General features: G+C 47.7%; 1 protein-coding gene across 2 annotated transcripts in view; it reads left to right on the forward strand.

Annotated features, from left to right (window-relative positions):
- The window catches only part of PLXNC1 (plexin C1), a 149,028-nt gene that overhangs the window by 33,168 nt on the left and 88,472 nt on the right, over positions 1 to 27,388 (forward strand). For both annotated transcript variants that reach the window (XM_023257304.2, XM_023257305.2), the window contains exons 3-5: positions 1,639 to 1,773; positions 5,187 to 5,287; positions 26,306 to 26,420. In XM_023257304.2, coding sequence (XP_023113072.1) covers positions 1,639 to 1,773; positions 5,187 to 5,287; positions 26,306 to 26,420 — 351 coding nt within the window. The remainder of the gene's footprint in view (positions 1 to 1,638; positions 1,774 to 5,186; positions 5,288 to 26,305; positions 26,421 to 27,388) is intronic.

Genomic DNA, 27,388 nt, shown 5'->3' on the forward strand with positions numbered 1-27,388 from the left:
AAATATGTATTTGCCATCAGGATATGTGGTACAGGCTTCGTATTGCTTAGTAGATGCGTGAATGTAGACTTTGAAAAGAATCTCAAGGGCCAACGTTTCTTTTAAAACCATGTGCCCAATGTAACTGCCGTCCTCAGCAGTAGAGACACAGATGTAGATTTTACGTATGGATGTATTCAAACTGACAAAATATTGAACACCTTCGATTTTAAAAGTATCGGGCAAGGGGATAGGTATAAAGATCATTAAGATACGGTCTCTACTCAAAAGGAGCTTACCATCTAATAACATTATTATCTATTGTGTATTTATTATGTGCCACGCACCTTATATAACTCTCCTTTGATCCTGAACAGTTGTATATAGGAAAGGCATTATTAGCCCCGTTTTAGAGACAAGGAAGTTGGGGAAGGTTAAGGTACTAGGTCAAAGTTAGCACAGCTTACTCAGCAGAAAGAGTCAAGAGGCGCACCTGGGCTCAAGCGACCATTCTGTTTCTCCAGGGCTATGGTGATGGTCTGTGATACAGCTTCAGGCCCCTGCTTCCAACCTGCCCCCTTACCATGTCACCTCTCTGCTCAAACCCTACAGCGGCTCCCTCTCTCTTACCCGGAGTAAGAGTGAGATTTCTATACACGCCGACAGTCACCTACGTTGCACACTTGTTACCTCACTGCTCTCTGCCTCACTGGTTCCACTTGAGCCACACTGGCCACCTCAGGTTTTAGGGCCTCAGTACCAGTGAGTGGCTCTCGCAAGAGCACAAGTCACCCAGGCATCTAAATGGCCCGCTCCATCGTCTCCTGCAAGTGTCTCACTAAATGCCACCTCTCAGTAAGACTTACCCTGAGCACGCATCCTGATATCCTTACCCCACTTTATTTTGACTTACATCACCTTCTAATAGGGTTTCTAATTTAATTATTGTTAATTGTCTGCCACTACTCCCCTCCCCTACACACACACACACACACACACACACACACACACACACACACACGGTATATGAAGGTAAGTTTCTCCCTCCACCCCCCCCACTCATTTGTTCGCAGCCGTTTTCCAAACACCTAGAACATGCCAGATACGTAGATATTTATCGACTGAGGTGCATGAAACTCATGTAGGCCCAATTTCAAGGCCACGCTTACATCTTATATGTAAACACATACCTGCTGTTTGGGCCTGTTAAGTTGTCCTGGTTACTTTAAAATGTGTGACTGCGTAGAATCATATAGGAGAGTCAGAGTAACACATGCAAATATATGTCAAGCCAGCTTCCTTTAGTTTGAAGATCACTTGGCTTAATACTGACCAAGCTGTCACCTGTAGCTTCTCGTAGAGCCAGATGTGATAGGGAATTGCGGGCTTGGAGCGTCCACACGTGAGGATACTGCCCCAGCACTGAAGGGTGGCTTCTGTGCGCGTGCACACGCATTCACATGCGTGACCATGCTTGTTCTTCCCAGCCTCGTGGAAGACTGAGACACAAAAGGATGATTAAAAAACATGGTACCTCAGCCAGTATATGTAGTGAGGAAAAGAGCGTGTGGTCTTAGAATTAAGCTGCAACTCTTGCCACCCCGCTATTCAAAGTATTTAATAGAAATCTTATTTCTCTTTTTGAAAAAAAAAAAATAGGTTATTCTTGGTGAGAATTTGACTTCAAATTGCCCGGAGGTTATCTATGAAATTAAAGAAGAAACACCTGTTTTCTACAAACTGGTTCCTCATCCCAAGAAGAATATCTACATCTATCTAACAGCTGGGAAAGAGGTAGGCGAAAATACTGGGTACAGCTTCTGACTTACGAATAAAAAATTGTTTAATTAACGTCATCATCTAGTGGTGAAGCTTTTACTTTGAACTATCAAGTTTAAACACTGCTGCAGGCTTCGAGAAGACCTTCAGTGGTTCACAGACATGGAATTAAAAAACCTTCCTGTCAGTAAGTAAGCAAGAAATATTACCTATTTAGACAATTTTATTATTGGCTATATTTCCAATGCGAGGCTTTTCAGAGGAGGGTGTGCTTGCAAATGGGTGCAAAATCAGCAAGGTAACTGAATTTGCACATTTATTGTGTGGGCACTGAACGGTTAGATGCATTTATGAATATACCCAATGGGACTGGCTTTGGAATTGGGGGTTAATATCAGGCCACAGTCTCATGCACATTCATGAACCAGGAAATATATCGCACTCACCCTCCCTCTCTTAATTTATCTGGCTGTTTTAGTTTTTCTTCTTGCTTCTGCTTACTCAAATAAAAATAATAGCTTTTTATAGTTTCTTCATTTTTATAAAGTACTTCCACAAAGGAAAGAAAGCTAAGTTTTATTGCGTCCCTCCTGACCACATACTGGTTTCGTCTCTCTTAGATGCAGAGTTGTGTCTGTACGCACAGCTATAAAAACAATGTTGATGAAATATGCTACCAATTTAATGAGATAAAATTACCCTTGCTTTGTATATCAAGAGCCTAAGACTTGGAAAGGTTAAATGATTCAGTCAAGGAGATCTATCTCCTTGATATCTTCGGTTCATTCTATTTTATATATATGTAGGTTAGGCCTTGTCCAGACTGGGACATCAGTTCTGTCCTGACATCAAAGCCCGTGATAAATGAGATCGAATCCCAAACTTGTGAAAACTAAGCAGCCCATCTGGCACGGTAGTTCGGACCCATGGCCATGGGGGCAAATAAAGTGTGAAGAAGAGAATTCAGACTTGTGGAATTATCTAATGGAATAACAGATGCCTTCGGTCCAACCCCATTTTCCATTCTTTTTATCTCTCGTTCTAAGGGGAACGGTGATGACAGCAAGCCACACGTGCTGTTGCGGTCCCACGGTAGGCACACAAGCACGTTGTCGTTTCCAGAATTCCCAGAATTGCCCTTTGCACGTGGAAGAGTCGTTATGTCAAAATGATCTCATTGAGATGAGCCGTGGACCTGCCTGACGTTGGTAGACCAGTTGTTCACCATGCAGAATCTTCCTGAGCAGCTTGTGTCCCCGTTAAAACACTTTTTATTCTGTTTCTTCCCTGGGCTTCCCGTATTCGCGAGATTTTTGTCTACTCAACAAACTGCGTATATTAAGTAACTATTCCCATTCCCAGGCTTTATTTATCAAGGGCATCTGAAAACTGCCAGCCGGAGAACGCGCTGTGCTGCCACACAGAGCTGATAAAATTCCAGCCCACAGCAAAGACACTTGAAGTCTTGCTTAATCCGTGCATGTTTCTCCATTCAGCTTTTTGAAACATTGCAACATGGCTCGTGAATTCTCGTTAGCACTTTCCTCCAAACTCAAGACTGTAAGCTGGGAACCACTGGAGAGCCACGGATAGCTGACAGGTCCTCACTTTCTGGAAGATAAAGAGTTCTAGCCTCTGGTCATTCAAAGCCTGAAGCCCTAGGGAGGGTTTTTGACTGGGCATCAAAGCTGGTTATTCTTACATTCTTCACCTAGGTTTCCTGCTGGGGATCCTATTAGTAAGATTCTCGTTGAGCCAGCATAACCCCTAGACAGGCAGAAACCTAAGGAGGATCCTTTCCTAGACTCTTGGGGGGATAGTAACAGCCAAACGAATACACCCTGGTACATCCATGGAATACGTGGCCGCTAAAAATAACCATATGAAGATTTATGCATCGCTGTGGAATAGTCACTATCTTGTGTTCCTAAGTTAGGGAAGCAGGTCCAACGTAGTACTAATTGTGTTCTCGCTTTTACAGAGAGAGATGTTGTTTGTGTGTTTAAGTACAGCGCGTAATGGTTCTCATGGAAAGTTCTAGAGACTCCTATCCCACTAAGTGTTCAGAGCCAATGTGGCCCTAGGAGGAGATGTTATGTAGTCTACCCCGCCTGGAGTATCATCATGCTCGGCATATTCAAAGGCTCTCAGAAGCCTCGTAGTAAGGAAATCTGTTTGCCTTTTAAGTGTGAGGTCTCACATGTTTGTAGGGCTGTGGAACCTTTGCCTCACACAATAGCTGTAGCCAACGTTTATCGAGCGCTTAGTATCTGCCAGACAGTGAAATAACCCTGTGGAGTCCGCAGTGCGGTCACCGTTTCAGAGTTGAGAAAACAAGGTTAGAGAGACTACGTGATATTTATGCAAACCCCCCCAGAATTAAAAAGATGTTTTGTGAGCTACAGGGAAATCTCCACATTCTGGTTGATTCTGGCTCAGGCTGGTGGTCTGCCCCCGCGTCTTTCAGCAGTATGGAGGACTGAGAAATAGACGGGTCTGTCCTCCATGTAGGCAACTTAGAATTGAACACTACTCCCCAGGATAGCCTATTTTCCCCACCAACCGTTTCTAGAACGCTCTGTGTTTCTAACCTTTTAAAGAAGTTACTTATACCTTCTAGCATGTACAGCTAACTGGCTTAATGAGTTCCACAAGTTTCCTTACTACCTGCTGTGGGATTTTGCCCGCAGAAAATGCGCTGTGTGGCACTGAGGTCCTCCCCGACTCCCGCCACCCTGCTTCCAGGCTCTGACTGTCTCAGATGCCCGGGTCTGCCCAGCACGGCCGCCTGGTCTGTGGGTTGCGCTTTCCTGACAACTGGAAGAGGCAGCTTGAGGGGCAGGCGATGATTTGAATACTCCCCCTGTTTCTTTTATGCCCGACTCCAGTGGAGGGAAGGTGAGCAAACGAGCCAGGAGCTGAAGCAATGGAGTTACCCTGACAGGGGTGTGGGATTCTCCTCATTTCCGTGTCCAGCGTCAGCCTCGTGCTGACACTCCTGGGTCAGCGTGAGCCTTTACGTCCCCAGATGCTCATTTCCAGAGTGCCACTGACCACGCATTTAACTGTCTTTGTGTGAAGGCCAGGTGACCTGATCCCATGATCCCTTGGGAAGTCATTATTAGCGGATCAGACCCACCTGAGAGAGCACTTAAGAATACAGATTCCGAGGCCCGGTCCCTGACCTGCCCAGCCCGAGTCTCCAGAGCAGGGACGGCAGGCCATCTGGGAACCTGCACGTTCCAAACCTCCCCAGGGGATTCGTACCCCGGAACTTGAGAACCACTGCCCACCGTCCTCCTTACAGAGGCATTCCGAGTTCAAGTTGACAAATGTGCTCTCTTTGTGGCCCGTTATCAGATAAGGTGTTGTCGTTTTTGTGGCGGTGCTTAGAATTCCGTCTGAGCTGCTGTCATCTTCATTTCTAGGTGAGGAGAATTCGTGTTGCAAATTGCAGTAAACATAAATCCTGTACGGAGTGCTTAACAGCAACAGACCCTCACTGCGGTTGGTGCCATTCTCTACAAAGGTATTTCCTGAATTCTTTCTCACCAGCTCACATTTTCGAGAGGGAAAAAAAAAAAAAAGTGTCATGCAGCAGAACACTTGTTGCCCTACTTTGACGATCCGTGCCAATGACCTGGGGGAGCCGATCTCTTCGCCGCCTGAAATATCAGTGCGTGATCCTCATTAATTCTCGGAGATGTTCCCAGCTGGGCCAGTGCGGCGGGATCATTTGACCCGGACCCCTCCGGGTGACCCGACCTGGGGGTGGGAGCGGGGTGGGGACAGGACACCAGGAAGGATAGCCTGGAGCTGCCGATTCTGCTTGTACTTTCTACAGAGTTCTCCAAGACTCCAGAGAGAGCGAGGCAAAAGGTCTCCCCTCAGAGGAGATAAAAGAATAGGGATGTTTGAAAATTTCCCACCGAATCCTCGTAATGTCACGTACTCGGATGGCTCGGTGGAAGCCTTATTATTGATGATGTTGTCTCCTAATGCGCGGTACAGCTGTGGGCCTGCTGTACAATCTCAGTCTCCAGGCAGAATGTGCCCAGCCTGGTCTTGAATTACGATGTTCACGACCCATCCAGGCTCTGGGGCGACTTGTGAGCGGCTCCCTCGCCATGGCAGCTCCCAGCGTGGCTGGGACCGGCCTGGTTGGATTCGCTGTTGCCATGGCAACCCAGTACTCGGGCTCCCGCTACAGAAGCGAGGAGGAGAGTGGCGGAGCTGGAGCTCAGGCAGGGGAAAAAAAAAAACACAACACCATAACGGTGGCCGTCAGTTTGGTGCTTTCCGTTTTGAAGGGTCAAAAGGGATCAGGAGGAGTGGAACAGGTGCAGAGAAGCTGAAGGCAGAACAAGGGGCAGTTTGGGGAAAGCAGAGGGGACGGGGAAGAGAACCTGGGGAAGGAAGCCCAGGGCAATGAAGGGAGAGGGCGAGGCTACAATATAAGCGAGAGAGGTTCAGGAAACAAACTAAAAATGTGGGGATGGAATTAATTAAGAGTTCATGGAGGAAGTCAAAAGCTGAGATGCAGCAAGACGCATAATTGCCCTTGCCTTTTGCAGCGCTTCCTCACGGGGCTGTTTCTGTCAGAATCCCTGGCAGACAAAGGAAGCGGGGCCAGGAAAATTCTCATGAATAATTGTAATTGGGTAGGAACGTTTTCTTCCCGTCGCTTGCCCAAGTCTAGAGTTTAAGAAATTAACTGATCATCAACAGCATTTCATTGTCACACACCTGCTGAGCGGTTCCCCCGTACTCTTTCCGACCTGTTTCGTCTACGTGCGTTTCCCACCTATATTTGTAGGGCTCCCCCCAGGCGTTAATTCAGTGGCGGTGGCAGTGATGAACTAGCCACGAGGAGCTCGTGGCTGCTATATGGCGAACACAGGTCTGGAGTTCACGGGCGATGTGTCCAGGCTGGAGAGATGAATTTGGGAGTTAGACATGTCTGGAGGGAGCTTACAAGACCAGACGAGGGAGGCCGTGTAGATTGAGGGGAGAAGTAGTTGGGGAACCGAGCACTGAGGCGGTGCCGTGTCGAAGGGCCAGGGAGGCAAAGAGGAAACAAAAATGGGGAGGGAACAGCCAGAAAGGGAAGAGGAAAGACCGAAGAAGGTGGTCTCCTGGATGCCAAGGGAAGAAAGAGGGGACCAGTCCCCTGTGCCAGATGGTGCAGAGGGGTTGGGCAAGGGAAGTGCACTGACCCACTAGACTCAGCAGGTGATGACCGGTGACCATGACAAGGGCAGTGTGGCAAGCGATAAATATGCAGGAGAAGATGATGAGGGAGCAGAGCAGAGACCAGTCTCCAGAGGAGCTTTGCCGAGGAAAACGGCAGCAAAAGGGAGCAGACGCTAGAGGAGAAAGTGAAGTCCAGAGAATGTGGTTGTTTTTGAGGCGCGTGAAATAACCCTGCGCTATGGGGCTGTTGGGGAAGTTTTAGTAAAACAATAAAAGAGAGAGAGAGAAAGAAGAGGGGTTTGCACCGTGCTGTCTCTCGGCAGATGAGAGAAAATAAGATGTAGCACACTGGTGGGGAGGCAAGTTCAGACGGGAGGTGGACAGGTGGTCTCGGGATGGAAGAGCTTGTGAAGAACATTGGGCCCGGGAGCAGGTGGGTGGTGCAAACGTGTTCAGCGTCATTTTGTATCGCTGATGTCATTTTCGGGGACTTCAGGCCTGTGAGAGCGAGGCGGGGGAGGAAGCGCTGGAGGTTTGGAAGGCGAAGAGAGGGAAGGTAGGAGATCGAGAACGGAGATGGGAACTTAGAATGATCGCTGGGCAGCAGGAGGGCCCAGCTGAAGCCAGTGGTGTCTTGCTTTTGAAGCGAGAGCAGTCAGCAGGGTTTTGCTTCCCAAGGCCGTGTTCAGTCCTGCTGGTGTGGTCGCAGAGTCGGGGAGGGCTAGATTTAGCAAGGTAGGGCTTTGCAGGAAATACGTCAAGAGGGGAGGGCGGGGCCTGGGAACCGAGGGGGTATCCGAGCGCTGGATGATGGTCTTGACATGGATGTTGGTACTTAACATAGGGGGCCCTGGGCTGTCAGCTGCAAGTACACGCCGAGGCGGGGAGTGAGGGATGGGAATAGGCGGCAGGATCTGTGCATGGGAGGTTGTGATTGGATTTAAGACTCACTGGGGCTGGGAAATGGTAGTTGGACTGTGGGAGAGTCATGGAGGGTGGTGGCGCTATTGATTATGACAGTGTACCTGAAGTAGGATGAGAAAAAGACTGCGGGCAGAGAGGGGTCAAGGAACGGAGGTAGTGTTAGGAACGGGAGTGTTAACGTCAGTCATCTGTGTGGATATTGCAGTCGGACCGTGGGAACAGGGTTGGAGACGGTGAGAAGCAAGATAGTCCAGAAGAGGAAAGAATTGGCAGGGGTGGCGGTGGTCTATAGATGGTTGCAACAAGGAGGGCTTTGCGGTGGTGGGGCGCACTGGGCGGGGGGCACGCTTGGAAAGGAGGAGGAAGGAAGAGGCATCCAGAAAAGGCAGTGAGACACAAGCAGGACGCTTAGGATGAGTAAGAGGAAGCAGCCAGCCCCTGAGCTGGCTTCGAGGAAGCTGTGTCCCCAGGGGAGAGGCTGGTTTCAGTGAGCACAAGAAGGTAAGAGGGATGATCAGAGAAGAGGTTGAAGGCACCGGGGCATGTACTGATGACGGGCAAAGAGTGCTTGTCTTCTGTAAAGCTACTACTACCTGCTTCCCTGGTTCTCCTCTTACTCCCTCACCCCTGTCCTAATACCCTCCTAGAGGAATGATGCTTTTATAGTCTAAACCAGATCATGTCATTCCCCAGGTTAAAACCTGCACAGGCTTTCTCTCTTAGAAGCCAGTCTGACTGTCTTACTGCCAGGACCTGCATACATCATCTGACCCTTCCATGGTTCTCATGCCTCTCTCTCCTCGGTTCACTCTACCCCACCGCGCTTTCTTTCTGACTTAGGAATATGTCGGCATGTTCCCACCTCTGGTACTTTTGCCCTCGTTGTTTCCTCAGTCTAGAATATTTTTCCCCAGATCTTTCCATGGCTGGCTCCTTCCTGATCATCCAGTTGGAAGTGGCCTCACCTCACTCATAATCACCTGTTTTATTTTCATCATGGCCCCATCAGTGTCTGAAATGATCTTATGTCTCTGCCTTTCTTTTTCAAATGTGGGTTCCATGAACATAGGTACCTTGTCTGTCTTGTTCACTACCATATCCCCAGAGTCTAGAACAGTGCCCGACACATCGTAGGTGCTCAAAAAATATATGTTAAGTGAATGAAGTAGATTTTTAAAAGTTTTTTAATGTTTGCTTCTTTTTGAAAGAGAGACAGACAGAGCATGAACAGGGGAGGGGCAGAAGGAGGGAGACACAGAATCCAAAGCAGGCTCCATCCAGGCTCTGAGCTGTCAGCCCAGAGCCTGATGCAGGGCTTGAACTCGCAAACCATGAGATCATGACCTGAGCTAAAGTCGGATGCTTAACCAACTGAGCCACCCACGCACCCTGTGAATGAAGTAGATTGCGTGATTGAGGAGCCCTCTCAGTGGCAGGTTGAGACTTACGCATTAAGTAATATAGAACGTTCTAGACTGACGGTCCTTCCCAGCCACATCAGATCACTCAGTTTCAGACTGGCTTCATTCTGGCCTAAGACGAAATAAAACTAAGCCTCAGATCTGTGACTCATATTGAGTTCCCAGTACCATTCAAAATTAGGAATTCTAAAGGGGGATGTTTTCTTATAACTGTAGAGCATCCCACTGTGTTTATTTTAAATGTCACAGATTTATTTAGAAAAATAATTTATTTTCTCTTTTGAGAAGGTTGAGCTTTCTTGCATATGTGTCTAGAAAATGGATTTGTTGAGAGCGGGGGGGTGGGCAAGGAAACTATCTTAACTTCCTTTTGATCGGGTGTTAAGAATAGGCATCCAGTGTAAGCAGATAAAAAGCAATTAGATAAACAATGAGCTCTAAAAAGTCTAGTATTTTATTGTTGGAACCTCAAATCCAACCTGCGCTGAATTTGTGTGTGTGGGCGGAAAGTGAATTTTTGCAGGCTGAGTATCTGGGGTTTGGAAGCAGTTTCTCAGTTTCTCCCATATTGCAAAGCATAGCACATGTGTTCAGTTACGGGTTTCCACAAAACTGGCAATCCTGAACCAATGAACGAGTGAGGTTCCAAAAGTTCATTTGCAAGTTTGTTTGGCACTCAGAATGCATTTCCCCATAGAAACAATGTCATAAATTAAGGACTCAGTCCCAAAGCAGCCCACAAAATTCAGTTTATTTAATTTCGACAAATATTTATCGAATATCTACCAAGAACCCCATGTGGCAAGTGAGCTAGCTGGAGGCTATGGAGGGAAATCGGATGCCATTCTTGGCCTTCAGGAATTCACATGCAAGCTAGGGAGACAGCCGTGTCAACAGCCAACACTGATTCAGTCATATGTCCAGTTGACAAGTATTTATTGAGCACCTATGACGTGATAAGGCCTGTGCTAGGTACTCGGGTTATAGTTCTTTCTTGCCTACACGGAGCCTGCAGTCTAGTGAGGGATGTAGACAATACTCCGGCGATACTGCATTGACCAATTCTTAAAAGAAAGAATTAGAAGAAAAAAGCATTTGTTTTTCTTGCTCATGGGTCAGCTCCAGTGGGGGGGGGGGGGGGGGGTCGGGATGTCCTCTGCCTCAAGCTGCAGGTTGAGAGGATTGATTCAGGTCTTCTTCACACATCTCTCATCCAATGCACACTGTTCTCAAGGTAGACCGCAGAAGTACAAGAGCCATGCTAAACTATGCATCACATTTGTCACCTCGGCTCATGTCGTGTTTGCTGATACTCCACTGGCGAGCACACCACGTAGCCAAGCCCAACGTCAATGGGGTAAGGAAATCTCCCCCACCTACTGTCGTGCAAGGGAGCCAAAGGTTATGGATGCGTCATTCCAGTGCAGCAGATACTGAGGCGTGGAGCGCAATAATCTGGTCAGTCTTGACAAGTAAAAGAGTTACCATTTTACCAATAGGTAGATAGAGTATCATGAAGGTTAGCCCAGAGGCAGTGGAGGATTCCATGGGGGCACATGAACATCTAACCCAAACTTAAAAGTAAGGGAAGGTTGGGGTGCCTGGGTGGCTCAGTTGGTTGAGCGTCCGACTCTTGATTTTGGCTCAGCTCGTGATCCCAGGGTCATGGAATCAAGCCCTGAGTTGGGCTCCGTGCTGAGTGTGGAGCCTGCTTAAGATTCCCTCCCCCTGCCCCTCTCTCCTGCTCATGCTCTCTCTTGCTCTCTCTCTCTAAAAATAATAATAATAATAATAATAATAATAATAATAATAATAATAAGTAAGGGAAGGTTTGCTGGAGGAGGGAATATCTAAGCTGAAGTTGAGCTGTGAGCAGATATCAACCAGGTAGAGCAGAGGCAGGTGACTGGCTGAGGGAACAGGTGTATCGAGGCCAGGAGCTGTAAGAGCACCCGTTGTGCTCAATATAGTTGGAGCACACAGTCTGGCGGGGGTTGTTGAGAAAGTGGCTTGGTAGGCAGGAGTGGCCGAGCACTGGCCTTACAAGCCATGTTGAAGAATGTGCATTTTCTCGTAAGGACTTTTGGGAACTATTGCAGAGCTTCAATTAGAAGAGTGACCAGATCAGCTGTGGGTTTTAGAATAAGTGTCCTAGCGCAGGATAGCCTGGAAACGATCTGCTGGACGCCGGCAGATCACTTAGAAGGTGGTTGTAAACCGGCAAGAGACTGGGGTCCGGCTGGAGAAATGATAGTAGCAATGGAAAGACGTGGCTGGACTCTAGAACTATTTGGAAAATAGAATTGACAGGACTTTTTGATTAATTAGATCCCCCTTGAGTTTGACACACTCAAAATAGGGCCATAAAATGAAAAATCAAATATCGAGGTGGCCACTGTTTTTCTGGAAGATGTACTTTTTCTCCCTCAACCTAAGTCTTCATAAAGGCAACAAAGAAGCGATACCTAAACACGCAATGGATTCTTACTGTGTCCCAGGGATCGGACCAGGCACTCGGTTGGAGCCCAAAGCATGGGCACTTGGTCAGAGGGCGAAGGGCTTTGGAGCGATGGCAGAGCTAAGTCTCGGAAGGTGCAGTGAGGCAAGCTACTGCTCTTTTCCCAACAACACCGTAACCTCGGTGTTGAGATGATAAGGGAAGGGGTATGGGCATCTGGCTTGGGTGACCAGATGGACAGGGGTGTCACTGCTGAACAGGAATGTAGGAGGGATAGCCTGTTCGGGATGCCCAGCAATGCAGGGGGTGGCTTCCACTCCGGCAGCAGAGGAGGAAGAGTGCAGGTCCTGGAGGCAGCCTGCTTGGGATTGAATCTAGGCTTCTTTGTGACCTGCAGGTTCCTCGTCTCCTCTGGGTCAAATCTCTTCCATAAAGTAGGGCTAGTAGTACCTCACAGGGTGGCCGAGAAGATCCAATCAGATAATGTTCATAAAGCCCCAGGCACAGTGCCTGGCTCTTAGTAAGCACTCAAGTAACATTAGCCATTGAGATGGTGGAAGCCCAGAGGAGGGAGCCATTAGTTGTAACCAAGGTCGGGGAAGGCTTCAGACAGGAAGTGGCGTTAAAATTAGGCCTTGAAGCCTGAATGAACTTTCACCAAGGGAAGAGAGAGTGGAAGGCATTTCAGGTAGAGGATCCAGCATAGGGAGAAGTCTTTTGAGGGAGCGGCAGATTGGATATTACCCCCAGAGTGCTGGTTCTGGAAGGAAGGCAGGAAGGGGATGGGGCATTGGGTGGGACCAGGATGTGAAGGACTCTGAGTTTGGACTTGATTCGGGGGTGCCGGGAACCTGTTAAAGGATTTTCAGCAGAGGATTGACATGATCATATTTATGGTTTAAAAAGATTATCCTGATGGCAGCATCCAGCATGAACCGCATTAACTCAAGCAGCAGCTGTATCAGACTTCCCAATGGTACCCCTCCCAGGGTACACTGTCTTTTGGTATATTTTGTAATGAATGAGTTCATCTCCCAGTTCTTCCCGAGTCCTCTACCTGGCGGCTGTTTCTTCAAATTTCATGTACCTCCCACCTCTCCCAGCACCACCATGGCGCTCCACTTGCTCTGGTCCCCGTCCCCCGATGGAACCATGGCTGGGTCCTCTTCCGAAAATGGGCCGTGCAGGAAAGGCCGAGCTTGTCTTCGTTGCCCCACCTGTCATGCCCCATCCTGCACACGAAGTATATAGGGTAAGGCTTTGCTAATCGGCAGGTGTGTTAACTATAGGGTATCTGTAGTTCCCCTTGATTATTTGTGTAAATCTAATACTTGCCCACACTCTTCTCTATGTTTCTTCCGTATGGACCAGGGGAAGACCTCCAGGCAGCCCCTGGTAGCAGCTTTCAGGTTCACAGCTTCTGGTAAGAGAGCATTCCTCAGCGTGGCCTAATAACACCACTCTGTGGCCGGCCCCACTGTCAGACTTTCTAAAAGGGTGGGGGAGAGGGAATTTTTTTTTTTAGTGTTTATTTATTTTCAAGAGAGAGGGAGAGCGTGAGCACGAGCAGGGAGGGGCAGAGAAACAGAAAGGGGGGCAGGTGCAGAGGATCCGAAGCGGGCTCCATGCTGTCAGCGGAGAGCCCACGGTGGGGCTTGAACTCACAAACCACGAGGTCACAACCTGAGCTGAAGTTGGACACTCAACCGACCGAGCCACCCATAGGCCCCCCAGAAGGGACTTTTGAACACAGGAGAGAAAAATCAGACTGCTAAACATATTTGTCCCCAGCACCCCAGAGCAACAAACAAAAAAAGAGTTAAATGATTTGCCTATGGCCACCTCCAGTCCCTGGCATTCCTCCCCTGTCTTGAGGTCTGCCTCCCCTCTCTCCTCCTAGAGACATTCCTCCCTTGAGCCTCCCCGGCCAGTTTGTAATTCTAAATGGCCATAGACTGTCACTGCCCAGAAAGTTGACTGGGGCAACCCATGGAGTTCGGTAGCCCATAACCCCACGTTTGTGAAGTCTCAGTCCCCGCTACCCCGTCTGCATCTGAGAGGCGGGCAGTGTACAGCGGAGACGGCCGTGAGGGCTGTTCGCAGAGGAGCCGGTGGGACTGCGCCCACTGACCCTCCCGCAGGAAGCGAGCCCCCACCCCAGCCCCGGTCGGAAGACAGAGTCTGCAGGGAGCGTGCAGGGGGAGCGTGCTCCTGCACTAGATGCTGATGCTGTGCCTCACATTCCACGCCGTGCTCCAATCAGTCCTCCTGCCACCCTGGGAAGTAAGTGCGAGTGCAGTGCGCCCAGGAGGGACAAGCAAACCACCTGAGCTTGTGTATTCACTTCCTCCTGCTGCTGTGACAAATGATCACAACCCGGGTGGCTTGGAACCGTGCTGACAGCTCTGGAGGTCAGAAGTCTGCTCTGGGTTTCCCGGGGCTCACACCTGACGTGTGGAAGGGCTGTGTTCCCCCTGGAGGCTGTAGGGAGGAGCCTTTTCCTTGTCTTCCCTGGCTCCCGGAGGCAGCCTTCCTTCCTGCCTTGGCTCCTGGCTGCGTCTTCAAAGTAGCATCTTCACATCTCTCTGGCTCTGTTTCCCTCGTCACGTCCCTTTCTCTCACCCTGACCCTCCTGCCTTCTCTTGATCCCCTTGTGATTACGTTGGGCCCACACAGGTAATCCAAGATAATTCCCCCCCTCTTGAGATCCCTAATCCCATCTGCAAAGCCCTTTTAGCTGTGTGAGGGGACGTTTTCACATGTCCCAGAGACTGAGCCATGGGTATCTTTGGGGGCTGTTACTCTGCCTGCTGCAGGTTGTACGAGCTGGTACCTTCACCTCCCACTGTAGGGAAAGGGAAGAGGAATGAGGAAGAGATGTTATCCCCTGTGGCTGTGGGAGGAGAGGGAAGAGCCTGGTCCAAATGGACCCTTCGTGGATGACTGGCTATGCCCAACAAGGACCATGGGAGCCAACCTGACATGTAGAAACCCTTCCACCTTGAAAGTGTAAGCATCCATGCTTTCATTTAATGGGTATTTATTGAGCACCTAGTATGTGTCAGGTACTGTTCTAAGCACTAGGATTCTCCAGCAGTGAACGATAGCACCCTAAACCTTTGCCCTCGGGGAGGTCCTTCTAACAGGGTGTTCGATTCCTGCTGCCTTACCCAATGACCACACGATCAGCGGCCTAAAACAACAGAAACTTCTCTCTCACCCTTCTGGAAGCTAGAAATCCAAAATGGAGGTGTCCACAGAGCCATGTTCCCTCTGAAGGCCCTAGGGAAAAGTGGTCCCTCTCCTCTCCCAGCTGCCGGGGGCTCCTGGTGTTTCAGGGCCTGTGGCAGCAGAAATGCAATCCCCGCCTCTCACTTCTGTGAGTTTTTCCTCTTTGTGTGTCCAAATCTCCCTCTCCTTTCTCTTCGAGACAGCGGTCACTGGATTCCTGAAACCCGGGAGGATTTACTCTTGAGATCCTTTACTTACGTCTGCACAGACCCTATTCCCAAATAAGGTCACCTCCTGCGGTTCTGGGTGGACCTGAATTTTGAGGCAATGTTGTTCAACTCCCCGCATGAGGGAAGAGGGACAGTGTAAAAATAAATAAGGAACTAGCATGTCAGATGGTGAGCAATGTTATGAAGACAAATCCAGCAGAGGACAGGGGAGGGGAGCGCTGGCTTGGGGCAGAACAAGTTGCAGTCTGAACGGGACGGAGCGGCTCCAGAAGCCCTCACCGAGAGGGAGGGTCTCAGCCAAGACCTGAGGAGCACATTCAGCTTTGGAGATGTTCCCCCCCACCCCCCATCAGGGGTTACGGCCACACCTAGCTGAGTGGCCACGAAGACAGTGTGAGACCGAAGTTTGTTGCAATTCTTGATTCGTTCCTCCTTTCCTTCCGATCCGGGATGTGTCACTGTGCAGTGACACTCCTTTATGGTCCAGTGCGGCTCTAATGACAGCGGTAAGGATAATGATGGGATTTGGGGGTGGCCCTTCCTTCTTGTGTGAGGACCCCATTGTGCCGACTAATTGTGTAGGAGCACGTAGGACAGCCGTCCGTGGGGTGGAAGCAGTGGGGAGCAAAGGGGAATACGTGCTTCGGACCTCGGGGCGTCACTGAATTCCCCTGGCAGACGCCCAGCCCAGGCATCTGGGTTACGGAGGATGCTGAAAGGGATCGGGGGGCCCTTCCAGTGGTGCAGAACACCGCCCCCCGACCCCCGCCGGGTTCTTCATCAGCTTCGTCAACTGGGAGGAGCTGTGGGCAGATCCTACTTCTTTCAAAGCAGAAGGTGGAGAGGGGATGACGTCATTAAGGGGCGCAGCTCTTGCTACCCCGACAGAGGTCAACGCAGGGAGAGCGTTCACCTGACTCAGAAGCCGGTTTTGCTTGGAAAGGGCTGGCCGCTGAGGTCGTCAGAGCTCAGCCTCCAAACCATTACCCGCACCGTCTCTTTAATTGATGTTCTCTGTCTTGGAACAAGTACCATTAAGGAACGCCCCTTTTAGTAAATACATGTTTTAATGGAAGAGATTTTTTTTTTTTTTTTGAGATGACCTTATCTCAGGCAGCAGGCACTTTCATAAGTATGTATTGATTGGCTTTTAAACATTCCTCAAATGTTTTCCCTTGTCTTTGTGACCTAGTACATGTCCTGTTCCCAGCAACTCCTCCACCTTCAGACACACCGTTCCGATCTTCGCTGGAAGCCTCCCAGGCCATCTTTCATGTTTTTGCTTTTGTAACGTTCTGTAAAGCTTGGGCGCTTATGTTCTGCTGCATAGAGAAGGGAGCATGGCATTCGGTATTGGCCTCAGGGAGATGGGGTTGTTAGCGTTGCCACCTGCTTACTGGCGGGGACATTGAAGCCCAGAGAGGGAAAGGAATGTGCCCCCGGCTGCACCGGGAATGTGTGGGCAAGTAGCTTTGAACCCCGAGCTCCTTGACTCAACAGGCATCCGTCGGTTTCCTATTTTTACTTCCATGTTACATATTTTAAAAATACCTCCTTAAACTCTTCAGCTCATGGTTTGCGCTCGGGAATAAAAACACCAACTTTAGTACGCGCATCACCTACAAAAGAACCACATGGGGTGAAGGCTACAAATCCCTTTTGTGTGAGTGTTTCAGGCTGCAAATGTGTTTTATGTGCGCTAAACAGCTCCAAGTTTCAAGACAAAGGCTGGTTTTCCACCATGCCAGTTAACAGGCCAGCCCAGCGAACAGAAATCAATGAAACACCTTATGCTGGTATCATGGAGACATAGTCAAGAATTTTAGTCACTTGAAAACTGAATTCTTAATCCAGCTCAGCCAGTGCTTGTTGAATACCAGCTGTGGGTCAGGCCCTGGACCAGGCCCTTGGGGGAAACAGAGATGAATGAGGCTCTGCCCCAGAGAAGCTCATGGTTAGGGCGGGATGGGCACACTGACCAAAAGCCATCCGTCCACTGTGGAAAGTGCTCACAGGCGGGGCTCATGGCATGGAGAGACCCCAAGGAGCCCCTTCGTATTGGGGGGAAGGAGCATTGTGATTCAGAATCTTCCAAGAAGCCTTGAACTTTGCCTCCTTACGTAGGAAAGGTGTGCTGAGTGTTGACCTGCTGTATGTGGGCAATGCCAGCGGGCAGTCTGGGTAGCTTTATTGCCCCGGTCCCTTCTGTTTGTTTACCTTATGTCCTCCAAATTTTTGCCTACAGTCTGTTTCATTTGCCCAAGTGATAAATATACCAACAGCTACTAATATTCGCCGAGGCATTGTTGTAACAACTCCATGAGGTAGAACCTGTTATCACCTGTGTATCTGCAGATGGACAGCCTGAGACACAGAGGGCCCGTCACTTGCCCGAGGTCACAGGCTTGTAATTGGCAGAATCACTCTCCCCTTTGATTACTAGCCGGTCTGGTGTTTAATCAGTTCCTTGCAGAGACCAAGCTCTGTGTGAACTCAGGGTCCTGGCATGTGCTGTTCCTTGTGCCTGGAATGGAATGCTGTTCCCATCATTCCTGATATGGCTGGATGGTTTTCATCCTTGAACTTCGAGCTGAAATGCCATCTTTCTAAAGTAGTTCCTCTGTGCTCCTTTTTTTTTGGCTTCTGCAGAAGACTTACCTGAATTTTAAATTATTTTAAATTAGGGTTTGCTTATCTGGTTTATGCCTGTGTGCCTCACTGGAACATAAGCTCGTTAACAGGGGTACTTCATCCGGCTTACGCAGTGATGTGTTTGCAGCACCTCCTGTGGTGTTTGGTGTCTGGGGGGCCCTCAGTAAATATTTGTGGTGTGGATGCCACATATGGTACTAGACCGAGGCGCCAAGGTGAATGAGCTGGGCCTTTCCCTCGGTGACCTACAGTCTGGTGGGAGAGAGAGGCAATCAGCAACCAATGCTATGTGCTGTATATACCTGGAGCCTACGTAAGGTGCCACAGGAACACAGAGGAAGGAGCGACTGCTCTGCCTAGAGGTTGGGCAAGCAATCATGGGGAAAGTCCCATTGAACTAGCCTTGAACAAGGAACATAATTGCACCAAGTATATTCTAGGCCAAAGGGCACTCTGGACCATGGGAACAGCATATGATAGGAAGAGCCAGGCATGTTAGCACCGCATGTGTTAATCAAACAGACAGACTCACCAATCCACAGTTGCCTAGGGATGAGTTTGGAGAGGAACGCAGGGGCTAGATCCTAGGGTCAGGTTATAGACTTGGACATGGAAACATGTGTTCTAGGCTCCTAGTCATAAAAGACACATAGTTGGAGGAGTTTAATGTAGGCAAAAGGGCGCCATTGAAAGTTTTTAAGTAGGAAGTACTATGATCACTCTGTGTTTGAGAATAACCTAGATGCCCATGTAGAGGCTGACTGGAGGCACTGGAGGTGGGAAGGCAGGAACCCAGGTGAGAGGTGATGGATGAGGGTGGAACGTGGGAGATAGCCTAGACGGATGCTGAGAAGTAATAGGTCATGATCAACCGAGTATGATAGTTGAGAAAAAAAGCCAAGAAAGGCCCAGGGTTTTCTATTTTTTCCACTATTTGATTTACTGCTCATTAACCAAGATCGGGCAGTATTTCCTGGCGTGCATACTAGAGCTTCTAAAAAGCTGGAAGATCATTCATTCCTGCCTTGGAAAGTTACAAAGTACACCAGCATATTCAAGGCTCTGAGAAGTCCTGCAGCAGAGAAATTAGTTAAAAAAAAATTTTTTTGACCAGTGTCTCCCAAACCTCGTAACAATAGAACCCTACTTCAACACGAACACCCAAAACAACCCAAAGAACACATTTTGAAAAATGCCAAGAAGTGAATAAAACCTGTATTTTCCTATATGGCCCTGCTCTGGGAGAACCTGTTTCGTTTTATCTTGGCACTTAACGATGTTGCTATCCTGGGAAGCCTTTGGAATCCCTGAGGAATCTGGCACAGGAGTAGGAGGACTGCTGAGACCCATACCGCACCACCTGACCTCTCTGCACGGCAGTTTCCTCATGCTTGACGTGGAGCAGATAATACCTACCTACTTCCTGAGGTGGTTGTCAGGATCAATGAGTTGATTTCCAGAAAGCCCTCAGAGCAGTGCCTGGCCCTGCTCTGGTGGGAAGGGCTCAGTGTTAGCTTTTGTAGGAGGCCATATAGGCTCATAGATGAGACCATGGACGTGGGAAGCTACACTGCCTGGTTTTTGTATCTCAGCCCCTCCACTTGCTAACTCTGTGACCTTGGGAAAGCAATATGGTGCCTTCTGCACCTCAGTTTCCCCCATCTGTAAAGCAGGGACAATTCTGTTCTTCATAGGTTTGTTACGAAGAAACAATGAATCAAATCATGTGAAAGAACGTGGCCTGGAATATTAGATGTTTTCATTTAAAAAAAAAGATCTTCTAAATCGTCTCTGTTATTAGCATAATTTTATCATGTAGGTTGCCTTTCAGCCCCAGTGATGAAGATCCAATTTTCAGCTTTCCCGGCAAGTGATTTTGATCTTGCATTTTCACATTCCCTTTTCCTGACTCCGGAGGCCTTGAATTTGGAGTGTAGTTTTGCCACAGTGACATCCTACTCTCTTCTATTCAGTCGAGTTTGGTTTCTTCATCTCGTGGACTGACAGTGTCCATAAAAGCCCCCCAACTCTGGGGACCACCTGGGTCCTCCTCTGTGCCTTTCCTAAAAATGCAGACATCTGTTTCATATCACCTAGCAGAAGACCTTGGGATGCTCTCCTGGCCAAACCTTCCCCCCATGTGGACACAGCCTTCCGTTCCCTGAGAGGCTGGATTTGTTTCCTTGTTAAAAGTTTTCTGATATTATATCAGTATAGAATCTTTGGAATAGGTCACACCAACCCCACATTCCAGCCAATGACCTGATACTTAGCTATCAGTTTCCTTCGGGGACTGTCTGCTCTTGGCGAACAATTAGATTAGGGGATGCTGATGAAATTCGAGTGGCAGGAAGTAGAAGTTACGTTTCTGAGTTCAGAGTTTCTATTTCAAGGTTAAGTAAGTGGGCTCTTTGGGGACTGAGGCAGGGAGGATGCCTGCTCCCCCGCACCACCCCTTCTGGAACCTGCCGGGCGCCTTAGGGGTCTGACTGCGAAATTGAAGATCCACTTGATTCCTCTGAGTGCTACAGGTGGAAGGACAGGGTCTTAGGCTGTCTCGGGAGGAAGGGCCATGGCACTGTATTGCCGATTTTGACCTTAGGAGTGGACGCCAGGGGCCCGGCAGGGACGTCAGGTGTAGTAGGATTTTTCTTAGGGGCGGCCAGAAGTCCTCCAGGGCTCACATGCTTTTTGCCAACTTTCCTATTAGTGGCTTCAGTTTTATATCACCCGGAGTGAGTGTGACTGTGGTGAGGTCTCTGAAGCGATGGGTTATTTTACGTTTCGACACGAGATTTTTTTTTTTTTATCAGAAGGAGGAGGCACAAATTGGAGCAAAAGAATCACCCTAGGAAGGGGCTGCTGGCAGTCAGCCCCATCTGAGCCCTGGGGACTCGCTGGCTTGAGGCCAGGACACTGGGCCAGGACACTGCGGGTCACAAGAAAAAGTGCCCTCCTAAATTCTATTAGGAGTTTGGAGAATTTTTGCACAGTGATAAGCTCTGGGTTGCTCTTTGGGCTTCGCAAAAGGGAAAAGTCAACTCAAAGACCATTAAGTATTCCAGCATGTTGCTGACCTAGTTGGATCGTCGTACCTCAAAAAGTAGGTGAGGCAAGGCTCCCTCATTGTCCCGGGCTGTCAACTACAAATGACAGAAGAGCTCACTTAGATGCCACATTTCACTTTGATACTGGTCTTTCAGTGCTTACATGTTTGTAACTTAGATTTTAAAACTCGTATTTACAAACACTCCTGTAACTTCAGTGAGACCGAATTGTGTGATTGAAGCTCTCTGCTTATGAGAGTGTTTATTATACCACTTAATTCAGGACACACATAAAAGTAGCTTTCAATATATTTTTATATTATTTTACGTGTTTTTACCTGCAGTCGTGTATGTGACTTTATCTTGGTAACTGAGATGTCATGCTAAGGACCAATAAACTCTCACTGGCCAAGAGAAAAAAGAGAGAGAGAGAGAGAGATTCTGGCCTAATAGAGTCAGATTCCAGGGTCCCCCAGCCCAGCCCAGCCCAGCCCAGCCCAGGGGCCTTTCACCTGCCTGGAAACTTCAGCTCCTTTTCAGAGGTAGGTCTCCCTGTGCATTCTGTTGGCATGAAAACAATTTAATAATTTAAATCATACCCATTAAAAAAAAACAGAAATGCTGTATAAATATAATACTGTAGTAATAAATGTAAAAGTCGATCCAGCTGGGCACTGTTCCCAGACTACCAGCTGAGCAGAAACACAAGTAAAGCAGAAGAAAAACTGCTATATAATGCAAATGGCTGCAATCTCATTGTTTCCGGCTACACTTTATTGCAAATATATAGCATCGAAGGTTACATTACGGATAAATAGGTTTTGTGGGCTAACCTGGAGACCTAATCACTGTTTATAACATTATTTCTACGGGGAGGGGAAGTGTGCATTCCACATGACAAACAGATGGGTAGCGAGCCGATTTGGGGGGCACGGTAGATTTGTAAAATGGGGGCCTCCTGGGATTTTAACCTGTAGGTGGATGTTTTGTGTTCAGGGCTAGTGACAGATGAAAATCAGAGAAGTCGCAGAATCCCCCCCTTCCCCACCCAGTCCTTGATGTCCTCTCAACCTAGAGACTCTGTCTGACCTTCTTGAATCTCTGATCCTGGGGGGCTCGTCCTGGCGCAGCCCCAGCCCCCAACCACTGTTGAGGCCCCAGGAAGCCAGGGGGATCTCTGAACATCTTTACCCTTTCACACCTTACTAAGCGGTTGTCGGGATCCCTGGGAGGCCGTGCAACAGAGTGGCCAAGTGGGTGGCTCTGGAGGCAGACTCGTGTCGCTTGTGGCTGTATGATGTTGGCATGTTTTTGCACTTCTCTGAGCCTCTGTGTCACCCCTGTAGAATGAGGTGGCTGTGAGGACGAAGGGGGAGTACTACTTGTAAGCACTCGGTCCAGCGCCTGGTCAGGGCAGTGCTCCCTCCTTGCAGGTGCCTGGGGTAGTTATTCTGGGATATTTGGGTTTAGAAAGATTTCCAGGAGTTCAGGAAGCAAACCCATACTATGAAAATACTTTCTGAATTCCAAACGGCAAACTTAGAAACAAGTATCTGGAACCTTTCTGTTCAAGATTTGAAGCCTAGGGGCGCCTGGGTGGCTCAGTCAGTTAAGCGTCAGACTCTTGATTTCGGCTCAAGTTATGATCTCATAGTTCGAGCCCCATGTTGGGCTCTGTCTGCACTGTTAGCCCAGAGCCTGGGATTCTCTGTTTCCTTGTCTCTCTGCCCTTCCTACGCACTTGCTCTTTCTCTCTCAAATAAATAAATAAACATAAAAAAAAAAAAAAGAGTGGAGGCCTGGAGGTGGAGGTTTTGAGCATACTTTCTAATGAGTTGGGGGTGGGGGAGGGGTGGCTCATGTACTTATAGAGTTGAGTGAGCCTTATCAAACTCTTATTATTTTGAATAGGTTAAGCTTTACAGCAGATTTCATAGCGAACTAATAAGAACGAGCCTTTTTATTCTTTTTCACTAAAGGATTTCCACCTACGGTGTTTTTCACCTAAGGAAAAAAAATTTTTTTAATTAACTTTCTGGTTTGGGTTTTGCTTTGTTTTGTTTCTACAGACAGTCTTTTCTTTGCATTTGAGCAGCTTCTGTTCCCTGACTGGCAAATAGGCTCGTGTCTGCATAGTGGCCTTATCGTGTGGGCATGAGCTGCAGCTAGAAATAAGGACGAGAAAAAGAAAACAGTGATTGGGAATCTCAGGACTTTTGGGTGGACCCTCCCCCATAGAGGGTGGGGCAGCAGCAATAACACAGAGTAAGGGAAGCGAATACATCGCTTGCCAGTTTCTCCAGAATGTGCTCATTGTAATCCGAATCCAATTGTCCTCTGATCTGTGGCCTGAAGAAATTGAAATGAAGCCACTTATGAGATCAGCCTACCTGAGAGCACCTCGTGAGGGTCAGCCTCACCACGAGCGGTGCCCCACCACGAGATTTTAAATTTCATCTGGGCAAAGGCTTACGTGTCTACGCGCCTGACCGTCGCTTTGGTGATACACAGGAGTAAGAATGACAGCTTTCAAAAGGGATAATTTCAAAACACCTGGTTTTGTTTTACTAAAACGTGGGGGCCCCAAGATCTGCTCCCCCTCCTTAAGAAATTCGAATGCGTGGGTAATGTGCTGTCATGAAGATTTTATCATCTGCAATATTGGAGAAGTAATAAGATACTGTTGTTGGTTGACCATCTGGTGGTGCATTCTTAGTGTCACGGTTTGCCGTTTTTTTTATTTTATATATTTATTTATTTTTACTGTTAAGCAAGAAACGGGAGCTTCGAAATTTCAGAGGTGTCTTAAAAATAAGAAATTTATGTTGAGTTGCTTAACATGGTTGGATTTTGTTCCTACCTTACACAAAATAGGAAGGAAGAGGTTCATTATATAGTTTTTTCCTTTTTTTTTTTTTTTTTTTCCAAAAGATAAACCGATCAACTTCCAAAAGATAAAACCTCAGCTCTTAATTTTCTCCCTCTCTGGCCCCGGACTTGAACTTTTAGCTTACATTAAAAATAGTCTGTTTAGGGGCGCCTGGGTGGCGCAGTCGGTTAAGCGTCCGGCTTCAGCCAGGTCACGATCACACGGTCCGTGAGTTCGAGCCCCGCGTCAGGCTCTGGGCTGATGGCTCAGAGCCTGGAGCCTGTTTCAGATTCTGTGTCTCCCTCTCTCTCTGCCCCTTCCCCGTTCATGCTCTGTCTCTCTCTGTCCCAAAAATAAATAAACGTTGAAAAAAAAATTAAAAAAAAAATAGTCTGTTTATGGTAAGTAGGAGTCAGATCTAAATTGTAAGAGAACTTGAGAAAGACAAATCACCAGAAAGAACCTATAGAGATTTCATATTTCATCCACCCATTCAAAAATATTTATTGAAGCCCAGTATTTGCATATCATGCTGACAGACACTGAGGGATTTGCTGAAGAAACATTAAAAACGTTCTCCCTTCCTTTGAGGAGCTTAGAGCTGACATGGGGAGAAATGACACCGGCATATGAAACAGTTAAGTTGTAATTCAACACAACATATGATTAAATACCAAAATGTGTGCCTCCGACAAGAAACGCTATAGGAGTTCAGCAAAGGGAGTGATAACTCAGTGGCACCACTGTGTTGTGCCTACAAATTGGCAAATCGCAGCACTATTTGTGTGAAATATTTTACACTTGCTTTTTTGGCAGCCTTGGGCCTTGACTTCCAGGCAGCATTAAGAGCCTACGACAATATTTGTACTCCGGTCTCTCTAGAACTGGCTTTTTGTTTTTGTTTTTGTTGTTCTTAGAGACAGAGGAAGCGCCTAATACAAACTGGAGTGCCCCTGAGAGGCAGGTAGTTTCTGGCAGTCGTGATCTCTCTCAAATACAAAATAGAGAAACCAGCCTCATCATTCTGTTTTTCAGTCCAGCCATACTTGTCCCTCTGTGGCAAACGCCCCGTGACACCGACAGGCCGTTGAATTTGAACTTAATGTCCGTGACGGACGAGCTAGCCATCAAGGGTCGGATAAATTTATAGCTGAGGAGAACCGCTGTTGAAAATCCCCACGGTCAGGGTGTTGGAGAAGGAACTGCCACGGATGTAGGGGAGTTTGGACACCAGTGGGCTCTTAGCAAACAGGGTTCCCCAATACTTGCTCAAAGCATTGTGCTTGAGGATGATGTTTAATGAAACTCGCTGGCTTCCTGTTCTATTTTTGTCATATTCAAATTAGCGCAGAGCTCAAAGACGAAACCGTGGGGCCTAAATTCTTACGAATTAAAAAAGGAGAGAAGAGGAAGAAGGAGAATTGAAATGCTTGTGAAGTCACATACCTTTTGGGGGACCACACCCCACTGCACTCCGGTCCTTTCAGGGACTCCCCACAGATGAATGTGGTTATCATTTGGTTGCTTTTCGATCTCATGATTCATGAATTTTCCATTTCTTTTCAAACTTACTGACACTGGTTCTCCCCTGCCCCTTCATTTTAACCTGAGGCCTTGGGGAGGCTTAGATAACAGAGATGTCTTAGTCTCGCCTGGATGGTATTCAGTGGAATGTCTGTGGAATTCAGCACCTTTGAGACTAACGTGAGACTTGGTGTTCATTCTTTTCGTCTGGTCGGCGGCCCTTCTGGTGAGATAGGAGTTCCCAAGTTAGCATGACCTAGAGTGACTGAGACATCGAGCAAAGGACCGGTCTCACCCCTCGGCTCTTGGTCATGCATATCAAAGGAGCTGGCCCTGGCTACAGCTTAAGATTTATCTGGGGCGTCCTGTGAGCTGACAGACTTGAGACAGTGGCCCTGGAAAGTGTTGCACCCATATCTTTTGATATAATTGGGTTTCTGTCTAAATAAATGTCATGTAGCAGATGGTTATGGAATGGCTTATCACATTCTTGGGAGGACTCTGCCCTTGAAATATTTGTATTTAATTATCATACAACAAAGCACAAGCTAGCTTTATTATTTTTGTAATAAAAATTTGCACGGTAGGTTGATATTCTGGGAACAAATCACAAACCTAAAATTTATATGATCTCTAAACCCCTTCTTGGGCTGTGCTTTGCAAGGTTTTTCTGGAAGGGAGCTCTTTAATTTTAGAATCCACGAGAGGATATGCTTTGGATGTATTTGGCGATGTCATCGTGAGAGGTGCCTCGGGAGTCTAAGTTCAACGTGTTGTCTACATTTCAATGTGTTGTTCCTGCTCATAGACATGATGGAAAAACGCTGTGCTGTTGGCCTGTTGCTTTTCATGGTTTTAGCATCATGTTCCTATTCTCACTCGAAATCGATAGTCCTCTCCACAAAGCCTGGCGTTCTGCACTGAAACCAAGTATGAGAAACTTTGAACTAATGCATGTGTGGGGTTGCTGTTTTGTTGCCTTTTGCTTTTTCTGATAGGTGTACCTTCAAAGAAGATTGTGTACCTTTAGACAACTATGAAAACTGGCTGGATATTTCATCCGGAGCTAAAAAGTGCCCTCAAATTAACCTATTTCGAAGCAGTGAAGATAAGGTAAGAGGAAAGACTTTCATTTGTCTCTGTTGTCTCACTTTGTACAACTAATGCTCGCTTCCTTCTGTGTGTGAAATACCTACTAGTGTTAAGTAAGCCGAAGTAAGGAAGCCCATTCGTTTCGGTAACTAATACTGAGGGCCCAGCAGATACCATACACACTGCAAGGTGCTAGGGAAATAGCGGAGAACAAGACATAGCGTGAGCCTGCCCTCATGGAGTTTGTCATCTTGTAGAGCTGACGATGACCCTCATTAGTTGAATCTCAAGAAAAGATGGACTGTCATTGTAGTAGAAAAATATACTGATTGAAACAAAAAGAAGAAGGAAAAAGTTCCAATTCATGGTCAACAAGATTCCTTAAATGTGACTTAAGTGTAGAATTTTGTTTTATGGTCCTTTTCCTAATTTGCTCAGGCTTCTCCTGATCACTAGCTTATGTGCATGGCTATATGAGCGGTATTGGTCGAGAGGGCGAGAAACCGATATGGGCAGGGAAAATTGCAAGTGGGGTCCCCTGGAAAGCCAGTGGGCTCTTGTTAGGGCCATGCTGCCATCGGCAGCTCTTCAGTCCTGTCACCGGATGAGAGAAAGGAAGCAATGAGGGGCATATTCAAGCATTTTCTGATTCACAGCCATCCATACCCTATGGGAAAATGGAATTCCTGCCTTGTAATCTCAGTGGTGCTATAAGGAGACATTTTCTCCCTAATTATAGTTCTTGTATTATGAATAATTGTACAGAATCCCCATCAGCAGTCAGTTGACCTGTCTGTTGAGCTCACTCTGTTTTATTTGAATGCCACATTAACAAGCAAATGGGCCACTTTCTCTTTTCCTGTACACTTTGCCATTTCAAATAGCAAGAACCATACCACTTAAGATGATTTAACGTTTAATAAAGGAGAGCCGGAGCATTTAATGAGTGATAAATAATAAAAGAATAAAGCTTTCAAGTCATAACTGAT

The sequence above is a fragment of the Felis catus genome, chromosome B4, assembly GCF_018350175.1.
Source record: "Felis catus isolate Fca126 chromosome B4, F.catus_Fca126_mat1.0, whole genome shotgun sequence".
Taxonomy (NCBI): Eukaryota; Metazoa; Chordata; class Mammalia; order Carnivora; family Felidae; genus Felis; species Felis catus.